The 12,965-nt window shown below is 40.2% G+C and overlaps 1 protein-coding gene across 1 annotated transcript in view; it reads left to right on the top strand.

The window, feature by feature from the left end:
* SFXN1 (sideroflexin 1) overlaps positions 1-12,965 on the top strand; it is a 55,639-nt gene that overhangs the window by 22,081 nt on the left and 20,593 nt on the right. The window contains exons 3-4 of the mRNA XM_052646296.1: positions 11,569-11,739; positions 12,656-12,754. Of these exons, the coding sequence (XP_052502256.1) occupies positions 11,569-11,739; positions 12,656-12,754 (270 nt within the window). The remainder of the gene's footprint in view (positions 1-11,568; positions 11,740-12,655; positions 12,755-12,965) is intronic.

Here is a 12,965-nt window from a genome sequence, read left to right as displayed (position 1 = left end):
CCATGAAGTGATGGGACCAGATGCCATGATCTTCATTTTCTGAGTGTTGAGTTTTAAGCCAACTTTTTCACTTTCCCCTTTCACTTTCATCAAGTTCTTTAGTTCTTCTTTGCTTTCTGCCATAAGAGTGGTGCCATCTGCATATCTGAGGTTATTGATATTTCTCCCGGCAATCTTGATTCCAGCTTGTGCTTTATCCAGCCTAGTGTTTCGCATGATGTACTCTGCATAGAAGTTAAACAAGCAGGGTGACAATATACAGCCTTGACATACTCCTTTCCCTATTTGGAACCACTCTGTTGTTCCATGTCCAGTTCTAACTGTTGCTTCCTGAGCTGCATATAGGTTTCTCAAGAGCCAGGTCAGGTGGTCTGGTATTCCCATCTCTTTCAGAATTTTCCAGTTTGTTGTGTTCCACACAGTCAAAGGCTTTGGCATGGTCAATAAAGCAGAAATAGATGTTTTCCTGGAACTTTCTTGCTTTTTTGATGATCTAATGATTGTTGGCAATTATCTCTGATTCCTCTGCCTTTTCTAAATCCAGCTTGAACATTTGGAAGTTCATGGTTCATGTACTATTGAAGCCTGGCTTGGAGAATTTTGAGCATTAATTTGCTAGCGTGTGAGATGAGTGCAATTGTGTGGTAGTTTGAGCATTCTTTGGCATTGCCTTTCTTTGGGATTGGAATGAAAGCTGACCTTTTCCAGTCCTGTGGCCACTGCTGAGTTTTCCAAATGTAACACATACTTCAACACAGATAAACCTTGAAGGCACTGCTCAATGAGATAAAAGGACAAATTATTGCATAGTTCCACTTACACGAGTTGCCTAAAGTAGCAAATACATAGAAACAGAAAAGAGAATGGTGATGGCCAGGGTCTAGGGATGGGGAGGATCAGGAGTTACTGTTTGAAGAATACAGTCTCAGTTGGGGACAATGAAAAAGTTCTGAACATTGATGGTGGCAAGAGTTGGACGATAACATGAATATGCTTAGTACGCTAAAACTATACCCTTAAACATGGTTAAGGTGGTAAATTTTATGTTATGTATATTTTATTACATTTTAAAAAATAAGGAAGCTGTAATATAGACTAGTGATGAATGCTGAAATAGTTAGAATAGAAATGGTTGTTGTGTTTCTAGTTATAAGGGCTTCCCTTGTGGCTCAGCTGGTAAAGAATCCACCTGCAATGCAGGAGACCTGGGTTTGATCCCTGGGTTGGGAAGATCCCCTGGAGAAGGGAAAGGCTACCCACTCCAGTATTCTGGCCTGGAGAATTCCATGGACTATATAGTCCATTGGGTCACAAAGAGTTGGACACGACTGAGCGACTTTCACTTTCTAGTTATAAAGCATTGTAAAGGCAAAGAGAAATTTTAAATGTTTTGTAAAAAAAAAAAAAGTAGTATCTATCTGAATCTAAAGCCCTAGATTGTAGTATCAACAAAAAAAAAAAGAAGAAGAGGAGGAATTAAAAGTATACCAACTATTTATTGTAAATAGTTATGTGCTTAGTTGCTCAGCCATGTCCGACTCTTTGCAATCCCGTGGAATTAAACTCAGATCTCCTGCATTGGCAGGCAGATTCTTTACCACCAAGCCTCCTGGGAAGCCCATTTTAACTAGGAGGTGGTCTCAGCCTGTGGTTTGGCTCTTCACCGTGTTAGAGAAATGCCCTGTATTGTAGAATGGTTTTGAGAATCTTAACGGTGACCGTGGTCAAGTTAAATCTTAGTATGCCTTGGGCTTCCCTGGTGGTCAGACAGTAAAGCATCCACCTGCAGTACGGGAGACCTGGGTTCAATCCCTGGGTTCAAAAGACCCCCTGGAGGTGGGCCTGGCAACCCACTCCAGTATTCTTTCCTGGAGAATCCCCACGGACAGAAGAGCCTGGCGGGCTACAGTCCATGGGGTTGCAGAGAGTCAGGCAGCACTGAGCAACTAAGCACAGCACAGCAGCTCTTCTAAAATCCCGAAGCCATAAAAACAGACTGTGTGATACGTGCAACAAAGATAAAACCAAAAACCTGACATAAAAGTTTTCAAAATAACATCAAATAAGATAAAAGAGACCAGATAGCCCAGTGATAACAATACATGTAAAAAAGGATCAAAATCCTCTACTAAAATCAAAGACTTTCAGATAGAGTACAAACTACTTAAAAAGCTCAACAGTGATGTGGCATCCCAGTAGGAATGCATGAGGGTTTCTAGCTGCATGACTCATCTCTGTATGAGGTTGTTGCCAAGGGAGAAATATGGTGCCTTCCTCCAAAACGCCTTCTGCCAAGAATCACTCAACACTTCATTTTCTCTTTTCATATAAGCCCTTAAATTATGTGTGTCATAAATTGCCTGGGCCTGCTCCACTGGGGATTAGGGGTAATGCTGCTTTAATCACATCTGCTTTTATATGTATTATATGTAATATTATGTGTAAGATATATGTATTCATTTGTAAAACCAATTGTTGAATTAATGGCTAAGACATACCCCAGAGTTCTCCTTCTTCCACCAAGAGACAAATTATCTGTGACCTTTCTGGGGAGGATATGTCAAAGGGTTGCTGCTGCTGCTGCTGCTAAGTCGCTTCAGTCGTGTCCAACTCTGTGTGACCCCATAGACGGCAGCCCACCAGGGGTTGGGCTGGGACCCCCGTCCCTGGGATTCTCCAGGCAAGAACACTGGAGTGGGTTGCCATTTCCTTCCCCAATGCATGAAAGTGAAAAGTGAAAGTGAAGTTGCCCAGTCGTGTCCGACTCTTAGCGACACCATGGACTGCAGCCCACCAGGCTCCTCCGTCCGTGGGATTTACCAGGCAAGAGTACTGGAGTGGGGTGCCAGTTTAGTTGGTGTCAAAGAAGAATCATGTATAGTATAGCTTCAAGAAGTGTGAATAACAATAATCTGTAGTTTTCGTGAGATTCCAACAATGCCACTTTAATGTAAACCCAACAGAAGGTAATAAAAATGGCTAACATTACAAAGCAGGACAGAGGTAACTGCAAATAAAAAGGAAGTTGTATGAAAACCAGACAAAATTCAATTCAGGGCAAATAGATCAGAAAAAAATTGATATTGAGAAAGTGAACATGGTCAGTATTCATGAAACAGTTAATGTTGCATCAAATACACAAAGAAAAGACCGTTAGAAATACAGACAGAACTTGATTAAACACAGTCATCTAATCACATCAGAATTGTTCAATACTTTCCTTTAACTGTATGAAAAGAAAAACCAGGAGTAAAATCACAAAGTAAAAATAATGAGAAAATTAATATCAAAACTTAGGGGATTGTGCCAGAATTGTACTGTGAAGGGAAGTTTATAGTTTGACGTGTCCCTCTGATTAAACATTAAAGGCTGATAGCAAATGAACTGAGACTTCAGCTTAAGAAATTAAAGAGCAATGCAAGCTAACAAAAAGAAAATAGCAATACCACATAGCACGTGCCGTGGGCTGAGACTGCCTGAAGCACTTTACATGTTTTCATGTAAGCATCACAGCAAAAGTAAATGCTATTCATGTGCCCATTTTTCAGATGAAAGAACTAAGGCAGGAAAGGTTAGCTGGCTCCGAGTCCTGCCACTGTTAGGTGACAGAGCCAGCACAGGAACCCAGACAGGCTGGCTCCAGAGTACAGTTTGTTAATTGCTCCACAGACTGCTTTTCAAGGAAAACAGAAGGAAGTTCGTATTTGTTTAAAGTCAGAAATTAATAGAAAAATAAATGTAAAAACTAGTTCTTTGATAAACCTAGAGAAAGATAAGCCTCTAGCACATCTAATCAATACGAAATAAATGCATAAAATTCAAACTGTATGGCAAGAGGATAAGGAAGTTTCCTATGGGAAACAGAAATACAAAAATAAAGCCTACTATTTAGCTCTTTGCTAAAAAATTTCAGAAATCTTGGTAAAATATCTAACCCTCTATGAACATACAAATTACCAAAACTGACTCAATGCAAAAGAAGGCAAGAGAAAAAAGGAATGAGGAAGAAATGAGATGAATAAAAAATAAAGAGAAAGATGGAATAAATAAATAAATATAAAACTTTCCCACTAAAATCTCTCAGACCAGTTAGCATCACATGTGAAAGAAACCATTTCTTCATAGGAAGAAACAATACCAGTTCCGTCACAAACTCTCCCAGAAAACAGAAGAGGGGGAAAGTCTTCCTCACCCATTTTATGACACTGTTGACAGCAAAGCCAAAGGGATTGCAAGAAAAAAATTACAGCCCAATGTCCCTCATTACCATAGACACAGAAATCCTCAACAAAATTAACAGCTTAAATCTAGCTATATATAAAAAGGATAATACCCAACATGAGCAGAACCCAAATGTGGTTTATTACAACAATGCAATTTCATTTTAACATTTGGAAATTACTGTATTAGTAGACTATGACAGAAAAACATATAGTCATCTCAATAGATGCAGAAAAAGCAGACAGAAGAATCCAACATCAATTCATGATAAAACTCTCAGCAAACTAGGAATAGAAGGAATAAAGCACGTCTAAGAAAACCCTACCACAGACACCAAATTTAATGATGAAAGAATGAAGACTTTTCCCATGAGATCAAGAACAAAGCCAAGAGTTCACCAGTCACTACTTTCATTAGCATTCTGCTGAGTAGCTAGGAGTCCAGTAAGAAAACATAGCAACATAAAAGATGTATAGACAGGAAAGGAACTAAAACTGTCTCCATTCACAGAAAGCATGATCATCTGTGTAGGAAAAGTCTACCAAAACTGCAAATACAGCGTGTTTCGCTCAATCACGAGATATAAGATCAATATACAGAAATCAGCTGAGTTTCTATTTGCTGCTGCTGCTGCTCCTAAGTCACTTCAGTCGTGTCCGACTCTGTGCGACCCCACAGAAGGCAGCCCACCAGGTTCCGCCATCCAGGCAAGAACACTGGAGTGAGTTGCCGTTTCCTTCTCCAATGGATGAAAGTGAAAAGTGAAAGTGAAGTCGCTCAGTCATGTCTGACTCTGTGTGACCCCATGGACTGCAGCCCACCAGGCTTCTCCATCCATGGGATTTCCCAGGCAAGAGTACTGGAGTGGGGTGCCATTGCCTTCTCCGAGAGTTTCTATTTAGTAACAACTAATAACTGGAAATTGAAATTTTACATATAGTATTTTCAGTAGCAACAAAAATATTAAATGCCTGATTTCAAGATTTACTATCAAGCTCAAGTAATCAAAACAGTATAGCATAAAGATAGGTATACAGGTCAGTGGAACAGAATAGGGGATCCCAAAATAGAATTCTCAAGATAATTCAATAGAGAAAGAATATTCTGTTTGATGAGTGAGTTTGGAAAAATGGATTTTCATATTAAAGTTTAATCCTTAAAACCATAAACATAACTTGAAATGAATGATAACCCTAAATATACAAGCTAAAACTATAAAGCTTCTAGAAGAAAGCAAGATAAAATCTGTATGACTTTGGGACAGGCAAAGATTCCTTAGGCTGTAAGCATGAAGAAAAAGGGAAAAGTTACGTCTCTACACAGCAGAAGACACTGTTTAGAGAACGACAATGCAGTTCACAAACTGGAAGAAAATATTTGCAAAACTTACAGCTCGTAAGAGACTTACATCAAGAAGAGAAAAGAATTCTTTTAAACCCAATGTTTTTAAATGGTCCAAAGATTTGAGTAGACGGCTGGCACTCAACCAAAGAAAATATAGAAATATCAAGCAAGCATATAGAAAGATGCAGAGCATCACAGGGGAGATGCGAATTAAAACAACAATGAAGTATCATTTTACACCTGTCAGAATCAAAAAGACAACAGACAACAACTTTCCGTGAGGATATAGAGGAAAGGGAACCCTCATGTCCTGTTGGTGGGAATGTATAGAATGGAGATTCCTTTAAAAATTAAAACTATTAGGTGGTGCATAATTGCAGTTTCTGATCATGAATTTTAAATCATTATAACTAGGCTCAAACACATGTTTATTAATCAAAATAGGAACCATTACAGTCAACACATTTTTGCCAACGAGAAATAATTTTGTTTATTCCCATAGCATAAAATCCATGCGTGGGGATTCGATGAACTCTGGGAAAGCGTTTTCCAAGCCTCCTGCTGGTTGTGGAAGCATTTTCCCTGCAAAAAGGGGTCAAGATGCTTGAAGAAGTGGTAGTCGGTTGGTGAGAGGTCAGGTGAATGTGGTGGATGAGGCAAAACTTTGTAGCCCAACTCGTTCAACTTTTGATGTGTTTGGTGTGCAAAGTGTGGTCAGGCATGGTCACAGAGAAGTTCGGGGGCCATCCTGCTGACCAGTGCGGGCTGCAGGTGTCACAGTTTTCAGTGCATCTCATCAATTTGCTGAGCACACTTCTCAGATGTCGTGGTTTCACCGGGATTCAGAAAGCTGTGGTGGATCAGGCCAGCAGCAGACCACCAAACAGAGACCATGGCCTTTTTATTGGGTGCAAGTTGGGCTTTGAGAAGTGCTTCGGAGCCTCTTCTCAGTCCAGCCACTGAGCGGGTCATTGCTGGTTGTCATATAAAATCCTCTTGTCACACATCACAATCTGGTTGAGAAACGGTGCATTGTTGTGTAGAATAAGAGAAGACGATGTTTCAAAACAACAGTTTTTTGATCTGCGGTCAGCGTGTGAGGCACCCACTTACCGAGCTTTTTCACCTTTCCAGTTTGTTTCAAATGCCAAACGACCGTAGAAGGGACAATATGGAGTTCTTTAGCAGCTTCTCATGTAGTTGTAAGAGGATCAGTTTCGATGGTTGCCCTCAATGCTCCTTGTCAACTTCCGATGGCCAGCCTCTGGGCTCCTCATCTTCAAGGATCTTGTCTCCTTCGCAAAATGTCTTGAAGCACCGCTGCACTGTATGTTTATTAGCAATTCCTGGGCCAAATGAGTTCTTGATGTTGCGAATTGCCTCTGCTGCTTTACAACCCATTTTGAACTTGAAAATCACTCAAATTTGCCTTTTGTTTAATGTCATTTCCACAGTCTAAAAAAATATGAAATATATAGCAAGTAATAAGGCATTTCACAACAAACTGTGGAAAATTCTTAAAGAGATGGAAATACCAGACCACCTGACCTGCCTCCTGAGAAATCTGTATGCAGGTCGGGAAGCAACAGTTAGAACTGGACATGGAACAACAGACTAGTTCCAGATCTGGAAAGGAGGACGTCAAAGCTGTATATTGTCACTCTGCTTATTTAACGTATATGCAGAGTACATCATGTGAAATGCCAGGCTGGATGAAGCACAAGCTGGAATCAGGATTGCTGGGAAAAATATCAATAACCTCAGATATGCAGATGACACCACCCTTATGGCAGAAAGCAAAGAAGAACTAAAGAGCTTCTTGATGAAAGTGAAAGAGGAGAATGAAAAAGTTGGCTTAAAACTTAACATACAGAAAACTAAGATCATGGCATCTGGTCCCATCACCTCATGGCAAATGGATGGGGAAACAATGGAAATTGTGAGAGACTTTATTTTCTTGGGCTCCGAAATCACTGCAGATGGTGACTGCAGCCATGAAATTAAAAGACACTCGCTCCTTGGAAGAAAAGTTACGACCAACCTAGACAGCATATTAAAAAGCAGACATTACTTTGCCAACAAGGTCTGCCTAGTCAAAGCTATGATTTTTCTAATAGTCATGTGTGGATGTGAGAGTTGGACCATAAAGAAAGCTGAGCAGTGAAGAATTGATACTTTTGAACTGTGGTGTTGGAGAAGACTCTTGAGAGTCACTTGGACTACAAGGAGATCCAACTAGTCAATCCTAAAGGAAATCAGTCCTGAAAACCCAGGACTCCTGGGTATCAGAACTGACTTATTTGAAAAGACGCTGATGCTGGGAAAGATTGAAGGCGGGAGGATGAGTTGGTTGTATGGCATCACTGACTTGATGGACATGAGTGTGAGTAAGCTCCAGGAGTTGGTGATGGACAGGAAAGCCTGGCGTGCTGCAGTCCGTGGGATCACAAAGAGTCGGACACGACTGAGCTACCGAACTGAACTAAATAAGTCATAGCAAAAAATGATAAAGCAAGGAATGCACATTAAAGTGATGTATGACGTAACCACATTTATTTAAAAATGTATTCCAGTATCAAATGGCAAAATTCAGCAATGCAAAACCATAATTACTTTCGCACCAACCCAATACATACAGTCCATCAGTTCCACTCCTGGGTATGCGAAAAAAGATATATGTACACCTATGTTTATTGCAGCATTGCTTACAATAGCCAAGATATGGAAGCAATCTAAGTACCAATCAATAGATGAATGGATAAGAAGTTGTGATAAATATAGATATGTAAAAAATACATTACTCAGCCATTAAAAAAAAGAATGAAATCAATCTTGTCATTTCTGAGAACACAGCTGGACTTAGGTGTGTTATGCTAAATGAAACAAGTCAGACAGAGAAGGACAAATATTATGTGATTTTACTTGTGTAGAATAAGAGAAGACGACGCTTCAAAACAACAATTTTTTGGAATCTAAAAAATGAAACAAATGAACAAACAGAACAAAACGAAGGCCGACTCACAGACAGAGGGCAGACAGGTGGTTGTCAGAGGAGAGGAGGTTGTAGAGAGGAGAGAGAGGTGAAGGGGATTAACTCCCAGCTGGTGCAAACTCCGTTACTGAATTGTCATCCTTGTTCACTCGCTTAGTCGCGTCCAACTCTTTGTGACCCCAAGGACTGCAGCACGCTGGTCTTCCCTGTCCTTCACTATCTCCCAGAGCTTGCTCAAACTCATGTCCATCGAGCTGGGGAGGCCATCCAACCGTCTCATCCTCTCTTGCCTCCTCTTCCTCCTGCCCTCAATCTTTCACAGCATCAGGGTCTTTTCTGATTTCAAAAGAAATGAGTCACAGGTATTAAATGTACATTGTGGGGATATGTCAAGAATTATAATTTGAATATCTTTGTAAGGTGGCAAATGGCAGCTAGACTTATAATTTTGAAATGCATAGAAGTACTGAGTTACTATGCTGTGTACCAGGAGCTCACGTGGTGTTGTAGGTCAGCTATCCTGCAAAAACAAACTCATGGAAAAAGAGCTCAGATTTGTGGTTACCAGAGGCAGGGGGTAAAGGAGAGGAAGTGGATAAAAGCAGTCAAAAGATACAAACTTCCAGTTACAAGATAAGTACTTGAGATATGATATACAATGTGATAAATAAAATTAACACTTCTATACATTATATATGAAAATTGTTGAGAGAGTACATTCTGAGTTCTCATCACAAGGAACAAGATCTTTTTTTATTTCTTTAATTTTGTATCTGTATGATATGAATGTTCACTAAACTATCATGCTGATCATTTCATGATGTATGAAAGTCAAGTCATTATTTTGAACATCTTAAACTTATATAGTGCTGTGTGTTAACTATATCTCAACAAAACTGGAAGAAAAGAAGGGGGTATATACTGGAAAGTCTAAAGTAAAAAACAAAAACGACAAATACCACTTTATGCCCACAAGAATGGCTAAAAAGAGGGTTGATGAATGTGAGGCAAGTGCAAGGCCACTGGGCCTCGTCATTAAAAGAAGTCCTTTGAATAACCGGAGAAATCTGTGGTAGGCCTGGATATGTTGCAGAGGTTTCAGTTCTCTCCAGATTAGTACAGTTTTGGTCAAAATACAATTGTGATCACCTATAAAATTAACACAATAATAGCTAAGGCACTTTTGAAAACGCAGACGAGGAATGGAGTGAAGGACCAGTGCTCTATGAGATATTAAGTCATACAGTGGCAACTAACACATCATAAATGAACTATATTCCAATAAAAAATTAATTTAAAAAAAAACCATCAATTACAATAGTGGCTTTGACACCACAAGATGAGGGGATTACTGTGGAATGTCCAGAAAGCAAGCCTAACGTTCATAAAAGCTCAACTGATGATAAAGATAACATTGAAATCTTCATATTGGAACGGAAGACCAGCCAACTGGTAACAGAAGTTAAGCAGTTTCTCATATTTGTATCTTAAAGTAAATTCCAAATCGATTAAAAACTTTAAGTGACAAAACAAACAAAAAGACTATTAGGAAAATGCCAGAAGTGTCTGTGAACATGCCTAGAACCCTAAAATGGGTCACACCTTTCTGGGCAGAGCCTTCTTTTGTTCCCGTGCTGTGCTGTGCTTGGTCGTGTCCAACTCTTTGCAACCCCATGACCTGAATGCATAATAATAAAATTTTGCATGACAGCAGATAACCTAACTGAACCAAATCATCCACATTGTATAAAGAGTACAACAGGCTACCTAGATGATGATGATGGTGCCGCTGCTGAGGATAAGTAAAGGGACGTACTCAAGTCGAGAAAAAGGATAAAATATTTAGTTTTAATATTTTACATAGTTTTTATCTCAGAGAATATACTCATTTCTTTCTAAGTAATCTTGGATGTGGGAAAAGTTTTACTTTTAAGGGTATTTACTTCCTCATCCTTTACCAGTGGAAAAGGTTAAGTGCAGTTACAATGTCCTGCAGTGGGGGTTAGTATGATTTCTATGGCTGCCTTAACACATTACCACAAGCTGAGTGGCTTAAAATAAAGGAAATGTATGGTCTGAAATCAAGGTGTTTGCAGGGCTACCTCTGACAGCCCTAGGGCAGATCCTTCTTTATCTCTTCCAGCCTGGAAGCCCTAGGCTTGTAGCCATGCCTCTCAAATCTCTGTCTCCCTCATCACATACTCTTCTTTATGTGGCTGCGCTTGGTCTTACAAAGGCATCAGGCATTGAACTTGACCCCCCTTTCCCACAATCCAGCATGACCTCACCTTAAGTACATAATTAACGGCCCTGTTTACAAATAAGGTCATATTCTGAAGTTCCATGTGAATGTGAATTTTTTGGGTGGAAAGTATTCAACCCAGTATAGATGATATAGAATATATGAAGATATAGAGAAAGGTTTACAAAATAGTATTGATAAAAAAGGTGATAAATGATCATGTCTATCGATCTAGAAAAACCTGAAAGGGTACTCAGTAAGCATTACCAGTGGCTGTGAATCAGGGAAAGCTCGAATGGCTTTAGTTATGCTAATGAATTTGTGTCTTTTCTAAATTTCTTGCAAGGAATATGTGTTTCTTTGATAAGGAAATATAATGAACCTTTCTAGTCCAGGTTTTCAAAATACAGGTTTAAGAATGGTTTCATGTTCTTGATTGCCACAGCTTTTGTCTAATGAGGGAAAAATATCTTAGAGTTTACAGAGTTCAAAGTACATTTTAAAATGTCATTTAAAACAAAGAATATTTCAAAGTTGAATAGTTCCCTATTTTACAACACGTTTTTGTTTTTCCACGTTATAGATAACTTGAGATTTGTGGGTTTAAAATGCTCATTTTAAGTGTATATTGTCCTTTGTGTTATTGGAATTTCCCTGGCTCTACGCAATAGTTCGATGTTCCACCCTATCCAGACACAGATGTTCTAGGTAGCACTGGTGAGGTACTTGGAATAAACAATTGCTGTGTTGTTTGTTGCTGTTTTCCTAGGCAAGGAATTGTTCCTTCAGGTCTCACAGAAAATGAATTATGGAGAGCAAAGTACATCTATGATTCAGCGTTTCATCCTGACACTGGAGAAAAGATGATTTTAATAGGAAGAATGTCAGCTCAAGTTCCAATGAACATGACCATCACAGGTTGTATGATGACATTTTACAGGTAAGTTCTGGCAATGTAACAACAGTTTGTTTTATATTCCAGGAGCTTAAAGCACATTTTTGTACTTGAATGGTTGTATTGAAATAAATGTCATTTCATGTAGAGTTTCATTTTGTATAGAAGTTACAATCCTCGGAGGTTGTTTTACCTTTTCCTTGGGTTGAATAGAACTCTCCTTGTTGCCCAAAAGGAGGTTGAATTTCTCCTTAAATCTTAGACCCAAAAGAAAATGAGAAAGAACGTTTAGAAAGCCTCTAAGCAGAGTCTGTAATCAATTCATATAATATAGGTATAAGTATGTATGTAGGTGTAAACACCTAGGCTTATACGTGGAATGAGGGGGGATGAGAAATACTTAGCCTACAGATAGCTTCTTTCTGGAAGAGAAGGGACCTGATGTTGATCACAGCAATTGAGTGCCTGCTCTTTGCTGGGCTCCCTTACAAGTTTAAGACAAGATTTAACTCCATCCTCACCTTAACCCAGCGATCCCATCCTCCAGGATCTAATGCCTGATGATCTGAGGTGGAACTAATGTAGTAATAATAGAAATGAAGTGTGCAATAAATGTAGTGAGCCTGAATCATCCCGAAACCATCCCCCACTCCAGTCCGCAGAAAACTTGTCTTCCGTGAAACCGTCCCTGGTGCTATAAAGGTTCAGGACCGCTGCCCTAGCCCACTTCAGTCCGTTGCTATCCTCAGCTCATGAGTGAGGAGACTGAGACTCAGAGAGGATGAAAACCTGCCCAGCCCCACTGGTCCTCAGCCTCTGACGCAGAGCATCCAGCCCTGGGCCCAGCGCGCTCCCGGCCCCAGTCTGGCTGCTGCCCGGGTCCCTGTGTCCGCGGCGTCTGCTCTGCGTGCCGGCTCGACCCCCAGCGGCGGTGGGTGTGTGACAGGCCTCTCTGTTTCAGGACCACACCAGCCGTGCTCTTCTGGCAGTGGATCAACCAGTCCTTCAATGCCGTGGTCAATTACACCAACAGAAGTGGAGATGCCCCCCTCACTGTCAAGTAAGACTGGAGGTTTAACCAGCCTCTGCATTCCTCTGGTGTTCATTTGATCCGGTGGTGATGCCCTCCTGGTGAAAAAGTGTATTTGTACAAATCGTTTATGTGGTTCGGAATCTTAGGGAGCCTGTATCTCCGTAGTGCGTCTTTTCCTCGCTTTCTGCCTAGATAACAGACAGCCTGCCTTCTCAGACATCATCCACGCTGTTAGTGG

The sequence above is a fragment of the Budorcas taxicolor genome, chromosome 10, assembly GCF_023091745.1.
Source record: "Budorcas taxicolor isolate Tak-1 chromosome 10, Takin1.1, whole genome shotgun sequence".
Classification (NCBI taxonomy): Eukaryota; Metazoa; Chordata; class Mammalia; order Artiodactyla; family Bovidae; genus Budorcas; species Budorcas taxicolor.
This window is presented reverse-complemented; position numbering and strand designations above follow the sequence as displayed.